The following is a 19,664-nucleotide window of genomic DNA, read 5'->3' on the forward strand; positions in this document are numbered from 1 at the left end:
ATCCAATGAAAGTTAGGAAGAAGAAGAAAAAAAAAAAAAAAAAATTTCCTAGGAAGCCCTGAAGAAATATTTTTTTCAAGAGGGATTAATTTTAGGAAAAAGAAAATGATTCAAGCTTGTATTTACTAGTGAAAGATTCTCGGAATGAGCCTATTATGTTGCAGAAGCTACAAGTTACAATACAGGGCAAAAGAGACCACAGAAATTTTGAAAAGTCTCCAGTCTCACTCCAAATTTGTGTTCAGGCCTCAATGGGGGTCACTGAGGCTCCTTCCAGATCAGAAAATGTCAAAAAGCCTCATTGAGCTTCTGCATTTGAGATTCATTCTTAAAGCTGAGAAGCAAGAGGAAAAGTAGAAAAGCAGGTTTGGGTGCCTTTGCTCCATGCTTGAATATGCACAAATCTCCCAGACTGGATTCTGCACCCAGATTGTTTTATTTTGCTATCAAGGCTATCAATGGGTTAACCAGCAAAGAGGATTGTACTCTTGTTAATTTACTGATTTCGATCATTGTGCTCTCTTTAGAGGAGAGTGTCCTTTTTTTAAAGGAAATACACACTGAAGCATTTAATAGTGAAGGGACATGATGTCTGCAATTTACTCTTAAGTGGTTAGAAAACTGTAATATGTAAATATAGGGAAAAGATGAAGTAAATATCATAACATGTTACTGTTTGAGGAATTTGTAGAGGGATATGTGAGCATTTTTCATACTATTCTTGCAACTTTTCTGAAGTCTGAAATTTTCTAAAAACATATATACACCTGCCTTGAGAGAATTATAATGCTCACAAGACACTGTTCCCAGCCTCAGTTTGGGGGACTGAACCCGCTGAGTGGTTGTTCTGGATTGAACAAAGAACCCCAGGCGGGGAAGACGCCTGCCACAGTGGAAAGAGCCTGGTTCTGCCCTCGTTCTGCCACTTAGCTGGGTGGCCTTGGGCAAGTTTTTTAACAGTTCCGTGTCCCAGCATATCATCTGAACAATTCACATAATCATACCTACTTTGTAAAGATTTCAGAAAACATGTAGCAAAGGCCAAGTTCAGTAAATGATAGTGGGTTTTACAAAAGAAAACCACATTACCCCACACAGTCTACTCTGAAAAACCAACGTCCCTTTTACGCTTCAGTGAAACAAAGGGCAAAGGGCAGTTGGGGAAAGCATGAAATATAAGGACTATCACTCATAGTCTGGCTTTACTTCCTATCACCTAACTTGCCTCATTCCTTCATTAATTAAGTGACCCCTGGGCAACAAAGCACAATAAGGCTGCTGTTATTCTGTTCATTATAATATTTTATAATTGTATGTGACATAACCAATCTCAAGCTATTTTTACCTTTATCTTAATCTTCACAAATATCTTTATATCTGCTCATTGATTAAACCTTCCTCCAAAAGGATTGAGGCATCTCAAGGAAGCGCATTATTATCTCCAGTTTCTTGATTAAGAGCTAGAAATACTCCTGGTGTGTATTCCAGAGGTTTCCTCGTGAGGGGACAGGCAAGAGGATGTTTACTGCAGCGAGGTGAGTGGGGCAGAGAGCTGGAAGCAATGTGCATTATCTGTCATCTGAGAGTGGCTGGGTATAATGTGGTGGACCCAACACCACGGAAATAATGGACCAGATGCTGCATGCCAGTGGATCTTAAAAACAGAATGCTGAGTCCTGTAATCCCAGCACTTTGGGAGGCTGAGGCGGGAGGATCGCCTGAGGTTGGGAGTTCAAGACCAGCCTGACCAACGTGGAGAAATCCCGTCTCTACTAAAAATACAAAATTAGCTGGGCATGGTGGTGCATGCCTGTAATTCCAGCTACTCGGGAGGCTGAGGCAGGAGAATCGCTTGAACCCAAGAGGTGGAGGATGCAGTGAGCTGAGATTGCACCACTGCACTTCAGCCTGGGCAACAAGAGCAAAAACTCTATTTCAAAACAAAACAAAAAAACAGAATGCTGAGTGCAAATGTCATGAATGGAATGAGACTTATAATGTGATGTCAGCAAGTCTGAAAGGTGTTCCATAGTATTTATGTAAATATTTTAGTTACATTTTTCACAAAATGTTACATTTGTAACTTGTAAAATAAAAATATATCCCAGATAGTAGAGGAAGGGCAGGAGAGATGAATGCAGAATTACATTTTTCATAAAATGTTACATTTGTAACTTGTAACATAAAAATACATCCCAAACAGTAGAGAGGAAGCGCAGTAGAAACACTTGGATATAAGGATAGATGGATGGATCACAGAGAAATGGATGGAATTAAAAGAGGAAGACAATGGGACACATACACATAGTGTGTGTACTCATCCTAAACATGGACGAGCTGCCGGCGGTCTTACCCGAGGCTCCTGGCTTCTGGCTGGGCTGGCCCGCCTGGTGCACACTCTGCTGTAACAAGTTGAGGCACTCCCCAAGGCAGCTGAGGGTGGCAGCAGAGGTAGCTTTCAGGAGCAGCAGGTCCTGGTCCAAGGCAGTGAGGGGGCCGGACCCTGGCAGGGACTCAATGGCGTGCACGAGGTTCTTCTGCTGCCCTTCCACCTGGTTCATCATCTACGAAACAAGATGACAGTAAGGAGGTGAGGGGCAGAAGAAGCTCTTCTTTCAACAGGCTGGGGAGGCGGCAGTTAAACCACAGAAGTGGGTAAAACTGGCTGAGGGTCAGCCACTGTGTTTGGTGCACGTTCGTCTTTTGATAAATACTCAATCCTGGGTGAAATCTGTCTAGGCAAATTTATCCAAAGGCACTCTAATCAAAAGAGAATTTTTGAACTTTAGAGCTAAAAGGGTCCATCAGGGCCATCTGGGTATATCATTTTACAGATCTTCTGGAGGTAAGTCAATACTAAATACATTGAAAGCGTCCTTGCAACCACCTTTAGAGCTCTTTTTCTACAGAAGGTTACCTGAGACAGCAGGCACGCTGTGGCTGTCCCTCAGAGCAAGGTTTCCTCCTTGCTTTTCCTCCAGCTCCAGTCCTTAACTCTTTGGTAGTCCTGTTCAGAGTTCACGAAGCGGAAGGGAAATCTGGGGCTGGTGTTTGTACAAAGGAGATCACAATGAAACCAGTGCTGAGCCCCCTTCACTCACTTGCAAATAAAAAATGCTAAACAGGACATGACCTTCTTAACACCATGAGAGATGTCAGGAAGAGAAAAACCAGGAATCCTGGAGCCAGTCCTACTCCATGGCTTTAGCTATGACAAATAATCATATTTTGTGGCCTGGCTTCCATTCATAAGCTTATCATACAAACAGTAGTCTAATCATGTCTTTGAACTAACAAGTCAGAAAGAAAGGAACACAGGAGCTAGAAAAGGACTTTAATGGTTATCTTGTGAAGTTCATCCTCCTCATGTTTTATAACTTATCCCATTAAACAGGATGATGTATATAAAGTGCTTAGACATCATGTCTAACAAATAATTAGCAGGTCTAAGAAGTGGAGGAGCTTGAGCAACCCGCCCAAGGTCACAAAGCCCATTGACATCAGAAGCAGGAGTAAATTCCTGTTCTCTGGTCCACTGTGTTTTAAGCTTCTCCACAAAAGCTGTTTTTATTTGAAGCAACATCTCCTACTTTGTCACTGTCACCCCTGGAGGATCCTTGTCACCATGATGTCACCAGTGGGAAGAAGCAGTAATTCTGTAAGGACTACTGGACTTGGACACAAAGCTCATTCCTTTTTTGCTTAGCCTTTTTTCTCTTTCCTTTTGAAACGAATACCTGCTACTGGCGATGACTTCAAAATGATTTTTTTTAAAAGATTAATTTTAAGAGACATGTTCCACAGATGTGGTTTGAGCGTTCTCGTCTTAGTGTACACATCCATAATCTGGCCATGCAAATTGTTTTTTGTACATTACAGAAGATCTACCTAGCCATTCTGGCTCCTAAAACAGTGCCTATAAATAAGGAAAGCTCAGTAAGTACTCATTTCTTCTTCAGGTCTTTGTTTAAAAGTCATCCTTTTAGGCGGGTGCAGTGGCTCACGCCTGTAATCCCAGCACTTTGGGAGGTGGGTGGAACATCTGAGGTCAGGAGTTTGAGACCAGCCTGGCCAACATGGTGAAACCCAATCTCTACTAAAAATACAAAACTTAGCTGGCCGTGGTGGCAGGCGCCTGTAGTCCCAACTACTCAGGAGGCTAAGGGAGGAGAATAGCTTGAATCCAGGAGGTAGAGTTTGCAGTGAGCTGAGCTGGCGCCACCATACTCTAGCCTGGGTGACAGAGTGAGATGCCATCTAAAATATATATATATATATCAGCAAATAAAATAAAATAATAAAAGTCACCTTTTTGAGAAATCTTCCCAAACCACTTCATTTAAAATTGCACCTACAGGCCAGGCATGGTAGCTCATGCCTATAATCCCAGCACTTTGGGAGGCCAAGGTCGGTGGATCATTTGAGGTCAGGAGTTTGAAACCAGCCTAGCCAACGTGGTGAAACGCTGTCTCTACCAAAAAATACAAAAATAAGCCAGGCGTCATGGCGGGCACCTGTAATCCCAGCTACTCGGGAGGCTGAGGTAGGAGAATCGCTTTAACCCAGAAAGCGAAAGTTGCATTAAGCCGAAATCGTGCCACTGCACTCCAGCCTGGGCGACAGAGCAAGACTCAGTCTCAAAAAAAAAAAAAAAAAAAAAATTGCACCTTCAGCCCAACCCCAGGCACATCTGTCTTCCTTACCAACCTTATTATCCACAGCATCTACCTCCTTCCAAACTAACTTGTAATTTCTTTATTATATTCATTTATGCTAGTGTGCAAGCAGGAATCATCATGTGTGTTGCTCGCTGATGTATCCCAAGTACTGTAAGTATCTACCTATTGAATGAATGAATGAATCCAAGTCCCCCCCCCCTCACTGAAGTGCAAAAGAATCCATTTATGACATACAGTCTACAGAATACTTGATGAACATAATATGGCTGAAGATTTAGTAACGGATAATACCTCCATTATCAGTTTGCCAAGAAATACTGCCAACTAGTTAAATTTAACTTCAAAGAAGATAAAATGTCTATGTATTCTCTGTCATTTATATGTATAAATGCTAACAGTTAGGGAGAAATGGATTTCGAGCTGTTTGTAGTCAGCATTTCTGTAAATTCCTACTATAAAACCCTGTCTTAGAAAAATGTACCGAAAAGAAAGAAGAAATCATGATGAAACATGATACATTATGTTTTTATTATTATGAATGAGGCCATAATGCTTAACAGAAAAGGTGAATAAAATCAGGCCATAAACTATATGGTATATACTCATTTTAATCAACAAAAGAACTATATTCCAATTATATAGTATAGGATAAATATTGTTATTTCATAAACATCAGATATTGTGAAAATCTTAGGTAATAAAAACATGAAACCAGCTTGGAGGATATTCTTCTCTATTACAACAGATGCACATGCTCAGAGATGGAATCCACGCACTAGCTCTCTAAAAAAGCATTCAAGCCAGGAGTGGTGGCTCACGCCTGTAATGCCAGCACTTTGGGAGGCCAAGGCGGGCAGATCACTTGAGGCCAGGAGTTGGAGACCAGCCTGGCCAATATAATGAAACCACATCCCTACCAAAACAAACAAACAAACAAAAAACAAAGTTAGCTGGGCATGATGGTGCACCTGTGGTCGGTCCTAGCTACTCAGGAGGCTAAGGTGGGAGGATCCCTTGAGCCCAGGGGGTGGGAGCTGCAGTGAGCTGTGACCACACCACTACACTCCAGCCTGGGCGACAGAGTGAGACCCTGTCTCAAAATAAATAAACAAACAAACAAACAAATTAAAAATAAAAAGCATTCATCAGTATTTACTGAGAGCCTATTGCCAATAGCAAGGGTAGGTAGCCTTTAAAGGCAGTGGGTGTGTTCGGCAGTTATGATGACTGGGGAAGAACTATGGCACTGAAAGCAGAGGGCCCAGGAGTGCTAAAGGTCTCTTGAATCAGAGCACAGTCCCGTACAACAAAGAACGTTGCTGTTGAAAATACTAACAGTGCCCTTTTGAGTAACCCTTTGCTAGAGACACATCAATAACCAGGCACCTCATGGCTTTGACTTCTTTCTTGGGAAACTGAAGGCTACAAATAATACAAGCTTTACAGTGATTGGCACACAGTACACACCTCCTACAGACTCATTTTCTTCTCATTTTCCATGAGACGTGAAACAGAACCCTAGTCTGTAATGACACAATCTATGCCAATCTTCACTTTATGTTAGCTTCATGAGAATCCAAAAGAATTGACTGAACCCTGAAAGAAATGTAGGCATTCTTGCTTTGGAGCTGTGCATCACAGTTATTGCTGCTCTAACACTTGCTAAGACTGGGAGGCACTGATGAAGACTCTTCATCAGACTTCCAAAGAACAAGTTTTAGCTATGTCCATCTCTCTCTCACTTTCATTAAGGGCACAGGTGAGATGATAAATGTGGTACCAAAAGGCTGAATGCACCAAAAATACCAACAGCAAATTCTTAAAAAGGGCTCCTTCTCACCTTCAAGGTGCCTACCAGCTTATCAACAAAGGAGCAAAGCCCAACCATCCGCAAACAGACTCACCTACATCTTCCAGCCTTTAAGAAAATGTTGAACCATTTGCTTTAGTTACGAAGTTTCAAATTATAACCCCAAATACTTCCTCCAGGGTACACCAACATGAATCATCCATGATTGTTTACAAACAAGCAAAAAAAGCAAAACTTTCATTTCTTTCTGGAATTTGGCTTCCACCATCAGGGCATCATGATGTTGTAACATAGGCACAAAAACAGAGCCTCAAATTAAATTTCAGAGATAAACCACCTGAAAACATCAACTCTGAGGTTGTAAAAAGAGATGAAATGTAGGTCAAGTTGAACTTCACAGATAAGAAACTTCTCAGAGAGGGAATAAAAATTCTATGACCTGTTTCTTACAGTACAAACGATGACACGTGCATTACAAAATCAAATCATAGGAGTTAATGTTAATAGCATCAGTGGCTGCAGAAAGAGGAAACGCAAGTCAAAAAAGCTGAAACGAAGATGCAAAGATCGAAACCCAATGGTATCTAGCTCAACAAGTTCAAATCTGGCTAAAGCAAGGACTGCAGTAGACAGCAAGAAGATAAGGGCCTCATTTGTCTAGACTGCTTCGGATTTTTCTGAGCTGTAAACCCTGGTACAGGTTTCAGAGGCCCCTGAAAAGTCCAATCCTGATGGGTCAGATGTCAACAAATTTGACAATTTCAGTCACTCCTCCATTACCCTCCAAAAGCTCAGCATAAAGCGGCTCCTAAACAAATATTCCTAACCCTAAAGAAACCAAAGCTGCTTCTCTGCTTGGCAGAGCCTCAACTGGTGCCCTAGTGCCTTCAGTAACTCAATCTGTCTGGCTTGGAAGGAGACCGAACAATTTGATGCCACATACCAGATGGCCTTGGTTTGGCATTTCTCTTCAGTCTGGTGGAATTCCTGAGTCCCCACTAAGTTCCCCTCTGAGTCAGGGGATCAGTCCTTGGTTAACATAGGCACTTCTTCACTTGGCCAATGTCCTCACCTAAGCTTTAAAGCCATGCTTCAAGGATTTTTTTTTTTTTTTTTTTTTGAGACGGAGTTTCGCTCTTATTGCACAGGCTGGACAGCAGTGGTGTGATCTCAGCTCACCGCAACCTCCGCCTCACCTCCCGGGTTCATACGAGTTTCCTAACTCAGCCTCCCGAGTAGCTGGGATTACAGGCATGTGCCACCACGCCCAATTAATTTTGTATTTTTAGTATAGACGGGGTTTCTCCATGTTGATCAAGCTAGTCTCGAACTCCCGACCTCAGGTGATCTGCTCGCCTCGGCCTCCCAAAGTGCTGGGATTACAGGCGTGACCCACCATTCCCGGCCGCTTTATGGATCTTTGAACCAAAACCACACACACACACACACACACACACACACACACACACACAGAGTTTACTGTCTGCATTAACATGGCTTTACTATCCTACTCCACTCCTCTCATGAGCATTTCTTTAATTTTCCAGGAGACTCCATCCCAGAATTGGTTTGATAATTTGTTATAGGAACTTCCCCAAATGTCCATCAACTCTTTAGTAAAAGCCATCAACACTCTGTCCTCTAAAAGTCTTGGAATGCCTTGTCTCAAAATCCTTGCCTTGTTGTTTTCACTAATCCTGAACTGTTAAATCTTGATTCTTAATGTTAATCCTAATCGAGTCTCCACATTGTAAACCAAACTTCCAGTTCTGGATAAATTCTGACCTTGCCTTCCCGGCTTGGTGACACAGCCAGCACCCTGCGGAGGCGGTGTTTTCCCTCACAGTGGCAAACAATAAAGTCAGTCTTGTCTTATTAACAAATGATAAGTTGGTATGTGGAGAGCTGGCATTCCAATCGCAACTCCCTTCTCCAAACTTCTGAGTGTTGGGGCACAGTCAGTCCTGGTCTCACACCTGAACAATTTTGTCTTCTCTCCATGAGCTGCTGACTTTTCCTACCTGATATTCTACCTTCGCCCTAGAATTCCAAGCCTACGTCCCTTGTGCTACACCTCCTGGCACAACATACCCCTAAAATGATAGCCCTCCAAGCGTTCCCTTTAGGCAGGGTCCTGAGCCCCTTGGGACACTGCTCCTCATACCCACAAACACAATCCTGTGTAGGCCAGTCCCAAACAGCTCGTGACTGCCAAGTATCTGTTAACCCCGTTTCAGGGGCGTGGAGAAAGAAAACCCCCATCGAGTGTACAGCACTTCCAAACACACATTTCTCTCAGCAGGGCTAAGAGAGTGACGGTGGCAATAATGGACAAGATGAGCGGAAGGAAGAGGGATCCAGCTCCAGTGGGGAGAGGGTGCTGCCTAAACAGATGACAACGTTACAAAGAAGAAGAAGAAAGGAAAAAGACACAGAAAGAGAAGGGAGAAACCAATATAAGGAATATCACACTGTACACTATAAACCAAAGGAAACAAACAAAAAAAAGGTAAACAGAAGAAGGCAGGATCTCAAAAACAGTGACCACCAGGTGGTCAATGCACTGACTGCAGGGGTCTGCAGACTTCTGTAAAGGGTCACGTAGTCAACACTTTAGGTTTTGCAGACAGTATGGTCTCTGTGGCAACTACTCAACTCTGCCATTGTAGCCTGAAAGCAGCCAGAGGTAGTGAATAAACAAATGGGCATGGCAGTTTTCCAGTGAAACTAACATTTTTATTCACTCTCAGTTTCGGTGTCAGATAAGATCTTTTCTCACTCATGTTGTGATTGTCCTGGTTCTTGACATGACTAATGATTTTCAATTCTATCCTAGATATTTTGGTTATTATGTTAGGGGACTCTGGGTCCCATTTGATTTTTTTCTTTTTTTAGGCTGGGAGTCTTACCTTTAAGTATAGAACGTAGGTCCTGGCCTGCTTTTATGGGCTGTGGTTCCAATGACAATCTAATTTCAGAGCCATTGTGGTATTATTTTAATCTGCTTGGTTCATCTCCTGCCTCTGGAGCCTCCACTCATCCCTGTCGGTGTTGCCAAAGGGGACAGAAAGAGCTTCCCCAGACCTCTGACTGGTGCCTCTAGTTGAAAGAACGGAGTTTCCAGCCTTTCAGGAGGGGAGCAGGATCACCCTTGCTCATGTCCCTAGCTGCATCTTGCCCTAACTCTGGGTAGGAGGGAAGTCTCAGGCCTGAAGTCATTTGTTATGCGTAAGGGCATAACAGTCTGCTTTCCTTTCAAAGGTGTGTTAAGTGTAGACATCCTATTTCCACTTCCAAGCTGAAGACTGCTTCATAAGCAGATCTAACTGGCCGCTTGGAAGGTTGTACTAATCTTTTTGGTACTAGAATCATTATTTCTAGATATTTCCTGCTTTCTAGATTCATACTTACTTTGCCTTGGACTTCATGGTGTAATTATTGAGGCTGACCATCACTAAGTGACTGAAGCCATGATCCCAGGTTTTTCTGTCCACCCTTGTCCCTGGAAGGCAGGACAGGCTAACGGCATTTTGAAGTTCAACAATTTGACACTCTACCTGTATCATGTGAGATGAGAGGGATGGAACAAAAGAGTGGCTGAAAGGACAACCCAAAGATGTAGAACATCCAAAGCTTTTTCTGGTCCTTCCATAGTTTGAGTTGGTATCAAGAAATCTCGGTGTTGCCTCTAAACCAGCCCATGCTGTTGAGGGCAAAAGGTAAATGCAAAATTCTGAATTGCACCTACACACTCAAAAGACACTTTCTGAAGATGTGGGGAGATAAGCCTTCTGCAGTTCCAAAAAACCGATTCCTTTCTGTCATTTCTTCACCTTTGGCTCTTCTACAATCATTGCCTCACCACTCCCAATAGTAACACCACACTGCACAAACATAAAATGCAAAATTTTATCTTTACAAACGCCTTAGGAGGAAACCGTTACTGAGATTCTCAAGAAAAGTGAGATTGTAACACTCACAACTTATCTGACGGGTCTGTGAAGTCTGCCTCTCTGCAGGCAGGAATCCTGAGTTCAGAGAAGCTGAACGACCTTGTCAAAGTCACAGCTTCACTTTCCTGGCAAGGCACAACTCACCGTTAGTCCTCCGGGCTCCACTTCAGCACCCTTTCCACTCTGACACATGCTCCTGTGTACTTCCTCTTATTTCTTTCATATATTCTAGAAGCAAAAGCTATCTCCTGCCTCAGAAAACAACTATGATAAGGTTTCTTCCTTTCCACTGTCCCTCAGCCCACCCATTCTCACCATCTGGAAACCAGCTTTCTTGTTTTTGCTTTCCCATCACAAAAGGCTGGCTCATTCCATCAATCACCATCCCAACAGAATCAGACAGTAAAAACAGTCATAAAGAAGGAAGTAAACTTACCTGTCATCCCACTTCCTGGAGATAAGTGCTGTTAACATTCTAGTATTATTCTGACTCTTCTAATTTATATGTACACACACAGAGGTATATTATTTTATCTTAAAAACATCACTCCTTATATATAATTGTATAACCTTTGATCACTTTAGAATACATCATCTCTAACACTTGGGACGTACTTCAAAATAACCCAATGGGGATAAAAGAGCAAGGATGAAACAATATTGGCTTTGGGGGTAGCTAAAGCTGTTGATGGGTACATGGAAATTGAATATGATCTTTCTCTAGTGTATTTACATTTGAAATTTTTCGTAACAATGTCTTTTAAAATAGGGGGGAACCTCCTCTTGGCTTTCACATTTTAAATCTTAAATGTTACTGTTGCAGGCCGCAGGCATGACAGGCAATGAGCAGGTGAAGAACCAATGGAAAAGTATTCAGAAACTCCTGTGTGAGCTAACAGGCTTCTGAATGTATCGCTGTGGTCCACAGAGAAGGCTGGAGAAGGTAGCAAGGAGATGCTGTATCAGCTACTACAGCCTTAAAACAAAGTTGGTGTCTCTTTGGACTTTAAAATTCTTCCTATGCAACTTATTTTAATTTCGTTTAATCAAATAAACATGAGGGTTTTTCCATGAAAAAAATAAAATAAAATAGGGGGAAAATACATTATTATGGTTGAAATGTATCCTTCACCACATTCATATGTTGAAGTCCTAATTCCCAGTATCTTAGAATATAACCCTATTTGGAGATTGGGTCTCTATAAAAGGAATCAAGATAAATAAGGTCTTGAGGGTGGTCCCTAATCCAATATGACTGGTGTTCTTATAAAAAGGGGAAATTTGGGCCAAGAATAGTGGCTTATACCTGTAAATTCCAGCACTTTGGGAGGCTGAGGCAGAAAGATCACTTGAGGCCAGGAGTTTAAGGCCAGCAGTAAAGACATGGGGAGAAGATGATCACCTACAAGCCAGCACATCCTTCTCTCATGGTGCTCAGAAGGCACCAACTCTACCAGCGACTTGATTTTGGACTTCCAGCCTCCACAACTGTGAGACAATTAATTTCTGTTGTTTAACACACTTTGTCTGTGATCCTTTGTTAATGCAGCACTAGTAAACTAACAGACACATCATAGACATCTTTACACACCAATAAACATACATCTCATTTTAATGATTGCATGCATAAGGGCTTTTAACTCCAAACAAAGTAGGTCTTGGCTTTAGAACAAAAGTTCCTTTGACTCAATCTCTATCAGTTTTTCTCATGTCATCTTTGCTAAAGGAAACAGTGAAGTGGAAGAAACATTTTCAGAACTGTATAACAATATGCTGTAGAAGACCAAAAATATACCACCCCAAAATATAATTATAGAAAACCAGAATATGCCTCCCTAAAATATGCCTCTTTGGCATAAAGATTATTTTGAGAAACTACAGACACCAGAACAGCTCTGAAAGCAAAGAAGTTATCCTTTTGTAAGGGAAATTTACATTTATAAAGCAAGTCTCCATTCTCTGAACCAGGAAGATAATAAGGATGACTAAACTATAGAGCCTCATCAATGGAGAAGGCACAAACTTAAAACTCTGCATATCAAAACGTACTCATGTTTACAGTACTTTTCCTGGATACCTCCCCAAAATCTGCCTTCCCCTCACCCTTCTTAATCTCACAGGAAGATGATATTTATGCCTGAAGCCTGTCACCTCTTTGAGAGTTACTCATTTTTCTGAGTATCTCTCATATATACACAATATGTACATGTATTAAATTTCAGTTTTTCTGTTGTTAATCTGTCTTTTGTTACAGAGTCCATCCCAACTAAGAACCGAGAAATAAAAATAAAATTCTAGGACCCCCAACCAAGTAAACAGATACCCCTGTTAGCCAAGGGGACCCCAGAGAAACCCTGAAAACAGAGCTCCCAGCCATGACAGGATGGGAGGTCCAACTCCCTAACTGCTCTTAGGCTTTCTTCCCTAAGGGCTAAACAGAAACCAGCCCTTTCAAACAACTCTACCCCCATTTCAATTAAGCCCACTGACACTCCCCCCACCCTTTTGTGGTTTCAACAAAGCAACTGACAGGCATTCCTGATAAGAGACCACTGACCACGAGAGTGGTTCTGGCCAGTCTAGGAGGATGTGCGGTGAGGGTTTTCGTGTCCTGTGCTTCATCTTTTGATGTGAGAGGGCTGAAAACTCTATCCCTGGATCATGCTAATGCTGCATTTTTTTGAACATGGATCTCATGGAGCAGCATGAAGTTCAATTGCATGTGTACATATTTCTCCTTTCATAAATATTCATGATTCCTCCTACAGCTTCTTGAATATGTTTATTTGGCCACCTTGTTCAGTATAAAGCCTTGGCTTATTCTTCCCACCCTTGAAGTGCCTGTTTCTGGCTTCTGGCCAGAGACTATGCTTCCCAGCCTGTCAAAATGGCCACCCTACAGGCTGCAGCCATTTGTGAGAAATAAAGCTCTCCTTTCCAAATTATGAACCTCATCATTCTTCAGTTGACATACTATGAAGAGTAAGGAAAAAAATATTTCTCCTCCCCTATGATTTCTACACAATGGTTAAAAATTATTTAGAAATCCCATTTGTCAGAATTGAATAACATGTAAACATGTTGAAAACAAGGGGTGCAAGATACAAAAGGAATAATCTCTTAAATTGTTTTCAAAGAAAATGCCACTGTCCAACAGAAGGATTCCGAGTAGAATGCAAAGGATCAGTGAATAAGTGCCTCATTCGCTATAATTTATCTATACTCTCTGCCTCCCACACACACAGACACAGACCTGAACAGGATCCTGAATGCAGATCGAGTAGCACTTACATCTCTGGACCCAAGTTTGGCCTCCCTTGCCCAACATCTGAAACTGGGGCTTCTACGGCAGTTCCATTCTGCAGCAGGCTACTCTCTGTTTTGTTTTAATTAAAAATCTCCTTTTAATACAAAATAATACTTAACATAGAAAAAAAAAACAATCAAATAGAAGGAAAAATACCCATAACATATCCAGTACCAGAGAGAAAGTTTTAAAATCTTGGCAAATGTACTCACAAAATTTTTATGTATATATATGGCCAACCCTTAAACAACTTGAGGGTAGTAGAAGATCCTCATACAACTTTTGGTTCCCTAAAAACTTATCTACTAATATACCACTGTTGACTGGAAGGCTTACTGATAACATTAGCAGTTGATTAGCACATATTTTGTATGTCATATTATATGCCGTATTCTTACAACAAAGCAAGAGAAAAGAGATGTTATTTTATTTGTTTTCTACTTACTTTTTTTTTTTTTTTTTTTTTTGAGAAAGAGTCTCACTCCATCACCCAGGCTGGAGTGCAGTGGCACGATCTTGGCTTACTGCAACCTCTGCCTCCTGGGTTCAAGTGATTCTCGTGCCTCAGCCACCTGAGTAGCTGGAATTACAGGCGTACACCACCACATCTGGCTAATTTTTTTTGTATTTTTAGTAGAGACAGGGTTTCGCCATGTTGGCCAGGCTGGTCTCGAACTCCTGACCTCAAGTGCTCTGCCCACCTTGACCTCGCAAAGTGCTGGGATTACAGGCATGAGCCACCATGCCCGGCCAAGAGATGTTATTTTTGAAATTGTAAGGAAGAGAAAATATATTTACTATTAAGTGGAAGTGAGTCACCACGAAGGTCTTCGTCCTTTTCTTCCCAATGAGTAGGCTGAGGAGGAGAAAAGGAGGGGTTGGTCTTGCTGTCTCACGGTGGCAGAGACAGAAGAGTTGGAGGAGGTGAAAGGAGAGGCAGTCACACCCAGTGTAATTTTTACTGAGAAAATCCACATATCAGTGGCCCTGCACAGTTCCAACCTGTGCTGTTCAATGGTCAAGTGTACAGTCACCCCTCAGTACCCATGGGGGATTGGTTCCAGGACCCCACCTGGATACCAAAATCCATGTATGCTCAAGCTCCCTAACATAAAAAGATAATAATATCTGCATATCCTCCCATATGCTTTAGATCATCTCTAAATTGCTTATGACACCTAATACAATGTAAATGTCACATAAATAGTTGCTATACTTTATTGTTCATGGGAAAATGACAAGAAAAAGCTTGTACATGTTCAATATAGATGCAATCATCCATATTTTTTCCTGAATATTTTCAATCCTCAGTTGGTTGAATCCACGGATGCAGGACCCACAGATAAGGAGGGCTGACTATATGCCCTTTCTTCACTTTTTATGAAAATGGCTGCAGGCCATAATCATGTTTATAACCTTTTTAATTCAACATACCATGTCAATTAATTTCTACAATACTATTTAAAATACTGCAGAACATTTCATCACATAAATATGCCACAACTTACTGCCCAATTCCCTACGGCCGACATTACAATGATGTTTAACTTTTTTCTCTATGATGGATTACGATTCAACAAACTTCTCTGTATCTAAATCTTAGCATAACTTCAAAAAGACTTTGTTAAAATAAACTTCTAGAAGAGGAACTGCTGAGTTTAAGGTTTTTTTTTTTATAAATACTGCCGGCTCACCACTGAAAAAAAACTGTAACAATTTGTATTCTCTCAGTAGTGTGTGAGCTGTCTTCTGCCCTATCACTCTCCAACATCTTTCTTTCTTAAACCATTTCAGAGTCAAAAAAAAAAATACCCAAACCAGTATTTTATTGTTTTAATTCATTGTTCATGTCCCTGCATAATGCAGAGCAAAGAAAAGTTAAGAAGTTTCCGCCAGGCGCGGTGGCTCACGCCTGTAATCTCAGCACTTTGGGAGGCCAAGGCAGCTGGATCACGAGGTCAGGAGTTCAAGGCCGGCCTGGCCAACACAGTGAAACCCAGTCTCTACTAAAAATACAAAAATTAGCCGGGTGTGGTGGCACATGCCTGTAATAACAGCTACTTGGGAAGCTGAGGCAGGAGAATCGCTTCTTGAACCCGGGAGGCGGAGGTTGCAGTGAGCGAAGACTGCATCATTGCAGTCCAGCCTGGGCAACAGAGTGAGACGCCATTTCAAAAAAAAAAAAAAAAAACAAAGTTTCCATATCCAGTAAAGAAAATTTAAGGAAATAAGACTAAAGAGGCCTGGTGTGGTGGCTCATGCCTGTAATCCCAGCACTTTGGGAGGCTGAGGTGGGCGGATCACTTGAGGTCAGGAGTTTGAGACCAGCCTGGCCAACATAGTGAAATCCCATTTCTACTAAAAATACAAAAATTAGCTGGGCATGGTGGCACACAGTTGACACGAGCTAATCCAGAGATTGAGGCAGGAGAATCACTTGAACTCAGGAGATGGAGGCTGCAGTGAGCCAAGATTGTGCCACTGCACTCCAGCCTGGGCGACAGAGCAAGAGTCTGTCTCAAAACAAAACAAAACAAAAACTAAAGGGAGTCAGAGAGTGTTTTCCTTCATAAGGATAGAGAAGCCTTTGTCAACATCTGGCCATGGGCACCAGCACATGGGGGTGTGATGGTACCCAGCAATGAAAGGGAAACCAAAGTCCTAAGCAAAGGCAGGGCAGTGCTATTGGGAGAACCAGGTGGACCCAGAAAGCAATAGAAGAAGTCAAAGTTCTCTCCTAAAAGATCCTAGGGACACGGAGAACAAGGGGAAACACTTCCCTCACAGTGCCAGAGAAAACAGGTCTACCCGGACCTTGAAGTCCAACTGCCTAGTTATGATGTCCCCAGAACTCACTAGGAGCCTCTTCCCACGTTCAACAAGCTTATCTAAAGCTCAAGGTCTGGTTTTAGACCAGCGTTCAACTCAAGGAAAAAAGCACAGAGTAGCCCTTTGCTGCTTCCCCCACATTTATCTTTCTCTTCTCACTCTTTTCAAAATACTTCCGTTATCAAAGCCATGTCAGTAACAGCCACTACATGAATGATACAAACAAGGCCATTTCACAAGATGGGTGGCAGGGGGCCAGAAGCGCTGGGCTGCAGTTTACAACAGTGCTTTCACAGCCACAAACATCCTCCCAGCTCTGTCTTGGCCACAAGCAAGGCTGGTTACTGTTTTTGTTTTGTTTTGTTTCGAGACAGGGTCTTGCTCTGTCACCCAGGCTGGAGTACAGTGGCGCGATCACGGCTCACTGCAGCCTCCCTCTCCCAGGCTCAGTGGGTCCTGCCACCTCAAAGTACTGGGGTTACAGATGCAGCCAATGCACCCCGCTCCTGATTACCATTATTCTCATTTTACACAACCCTGGGGCTGAAAGGGTAAAACCATTTGCCCAAATCATAATTTACGGATGGGAGATGTCAGGACTGAAGGATCCACACTTCTGTGCTCCTAACCTCATGACCAGGAGGCGTGCAGAACCATTCTGTTCCTACAGATCACAGCACCAAGGCTCACATACACACTCTGATGCTCACCTAGCATGGCCTTCCACCTAGAAGAAAGAAGATGCTTGGGAGCAAGCTGGCTTATCCGCCCACCAATTCACCCGGAACGGAACGAGAACACACACAGCAAACTCCTCTATGGTAAAATTCACAGAAAAGAAAACACAATTTATAAGCAAAGATGTAATAAGAAAGTGTAAGGAATTGTTCTGCAAATGGTATGAAAGTTTTATTTAAGTGTTTACGTTTCTGTCAGTTCTCTAATCAGAAATCATTTAACACACATCATATAAAAGAAACAAACAAAAAAAACAGAAACAAAACCTAAAATGCTGCTTTACTGACTCACTTCAGAAGTCTCCTGATTAATCTACTGTCATTTCTCAGCAAATACTGGATAGTGTATCAGTTTTTTTCTCTCTCTTACAGAATGCAACCTTACCAACCAAGCATCAACAAGCATGAAATTAAATCATTTTCTTCAGACCGCTTCACCTTTGTTCACTCATACTCCACATACATGCTCAGCCTATCTCAAAGAACCTCTAAGTGTCCAGATATTTAATCTGGATTTTACGGAAATTCTCTTATTTTGCAAGGAGAGTAGGATGTTTCTAAGAATTCCTGAAGAAAACATACCAACTAATATTCTAACTTGAGCTTGACAGCATATATAACTAGGCCTTAGTTCTACCCCATCAACACCTGCCATTCTCTTTTAAAACTTAATTGCTGTTTTTAGATCAAATAGCCACCCAAAGTAGCAGGCAAGAACATGACTACATGCTTCTCTTTTCCACCTAGAATTAATTTCACTAGTACCAATTATTTTCAGGAAAGAAATGCATCTCCAAAGGGTACTTGAAAAAAGAAAAAAAAATGGACACAGATTTCACACCTCCACGCAAATCCTTTACATCATTTGAGCTTTAGCAAATGAAACTCTGGAGAGACAAGTGCACTTATCAGGAATCTGCTTCATTAATCTGAAAAGGAAAATTATGTTAAGGAATAAGCCACCATTAATTAATATTTATTGTATCCCCACTGGGTAAATGACACTGCAGTCACCAATTTACAGAAGAGAGAATACAATTCCTGCACACCAACTGCTTAACAATGTAATCCTCAAGGCACTCAAATATGACACAGAATAATGGTATATAACAGACACGGCTTTGCAAAAGAGCTAACCGCCCTTTGCGGACACGTGCATTTAGAATTGTTTTCCAGTGATGGAAATGAACTGGCCTGGATCCATGTCTACTCCTACTCCACACTTCCTCACTGCTCTGAGCATGCACTTTTAAAGAGAGTACATGTAAGGGTATATAGTCCACAACCACTGTTCATATAATAAACACACAGAATGAACTTACTATATTATAACTAGTTCCACGTGTATCTCTCTCCATGGCCCAGCGTGCTGATGGTATCAATCAATTAATTCACTGCCAAACTCTATCTGGGCAGGGCCCATGAGGCCTTACTCAAAGGAGATGCCTGATGTATGTTTGTTGGGTAGATGACCGGAGGAGAGGGGAAGGGAGGAGGGAAATGGGAAGACAGGGCAAGTGAAAGGAAGAGGGACTAAAGGGAGGCAGAACAGGGGAAGAAGAGAAGGGAAGAAAAAAGAAAGAGGAAAGAAGGAAGAAGGATCGAGTTCCAAGGCTTCTGGAAGTTTTAAGACGCTGGCATGGTTCTCTAGCAAATTTGAGAACTCCTTTCCATTGCCCCTAGTTTGTTGCTACTACTTTCACCCAAGGAATAAAAGATCTTGTGTCTTGTTAACCTGGGACCTTGAAGCTTCAGCCTTAACCATTATTTCTCTCTAGTACCAATCTCCCAGCATGGGCGGAGTATTTTAACTGCACATTGTATATCTCTGGGCACACAATCCCAAATTTCTTAAAGCCTCTAACTTAATCTATATGATCGTGGGATAAAGAAAGCACTACCCGAATGAGTTCCAGGCTCGACTTCCAGTGAAGTCCATGACATGTTTTTCTCCTAGTTAATTTTTATTCCTTCTTCCACCCCGGCTTACAGGTTGTTTTCACCAGGTAGCCTTCCATCACCCTCCCAAAAGGCCATGATCCCCATCATCCATAAAACATATCATGGGTAATTAACTAACTACTTTTTTTTTTTTTTTTTTTTTTTTTGAGACAGGGTCTCACTCTGTTGCCCAGGCTGGAATGCAGTGGTGAGATCATGGCTCACTGCAACCTCTGCCTCCTGGCCTCAGATAATCCTCCCACCTCAGCCTCCCAAGTAGCAGGGACTACAGGCACGTGCCACCATGCCCAACTAATTTGTGTGTGTGTGTGTGTGTGCATATATATGTGTGTATATATGTATATATGTGTGTGTATATATATATATGCACACACACACACACACACA

At 42.0% G+C, this 19,664-nt stretch overlaps 1 protein-coding gene across 1 annotated transcript in view; it reads right to left on the reverse strand.

Annotated features, from left to right (window-relative positions):
- Positions 1–2,273: 2,273 nt before the first annotated feature.
- LOC108539187 (oxysterol-binding protein-related protein 10-like) overlaps positions 2,274–19,664 on the reverse strand; it is a 246,133-nt gene continuing 228,742 nt past the window's right edge. Inside the window, exon 5 of the mRNA XM_017887691.1 lies at positions 2,274–2,564. Within this exon, the coding sequence (XP_017743180.1) occupies positions 2,274–2,564 (291 nt within the window). The remainder of the gene's footprint in view (positions 2,565–19,664) is intronic.

Source organism: Rhinopithecus bieti, unplaced genomic scaffold (genome assembly GCF_001698545.2).
Source record: "Rhinopithecus bieti isolate Rb0 unplaced genomic scaffold, ASM169854v2 scaffold_17429, whole genome shotgun sequence".
Lineage (NCBI taxonomy): Eukaryota > Metazoa > Chordata > Mammalia > Primates > Cercopithecidae > Rhinopithecus > Rhinopithecus bieti.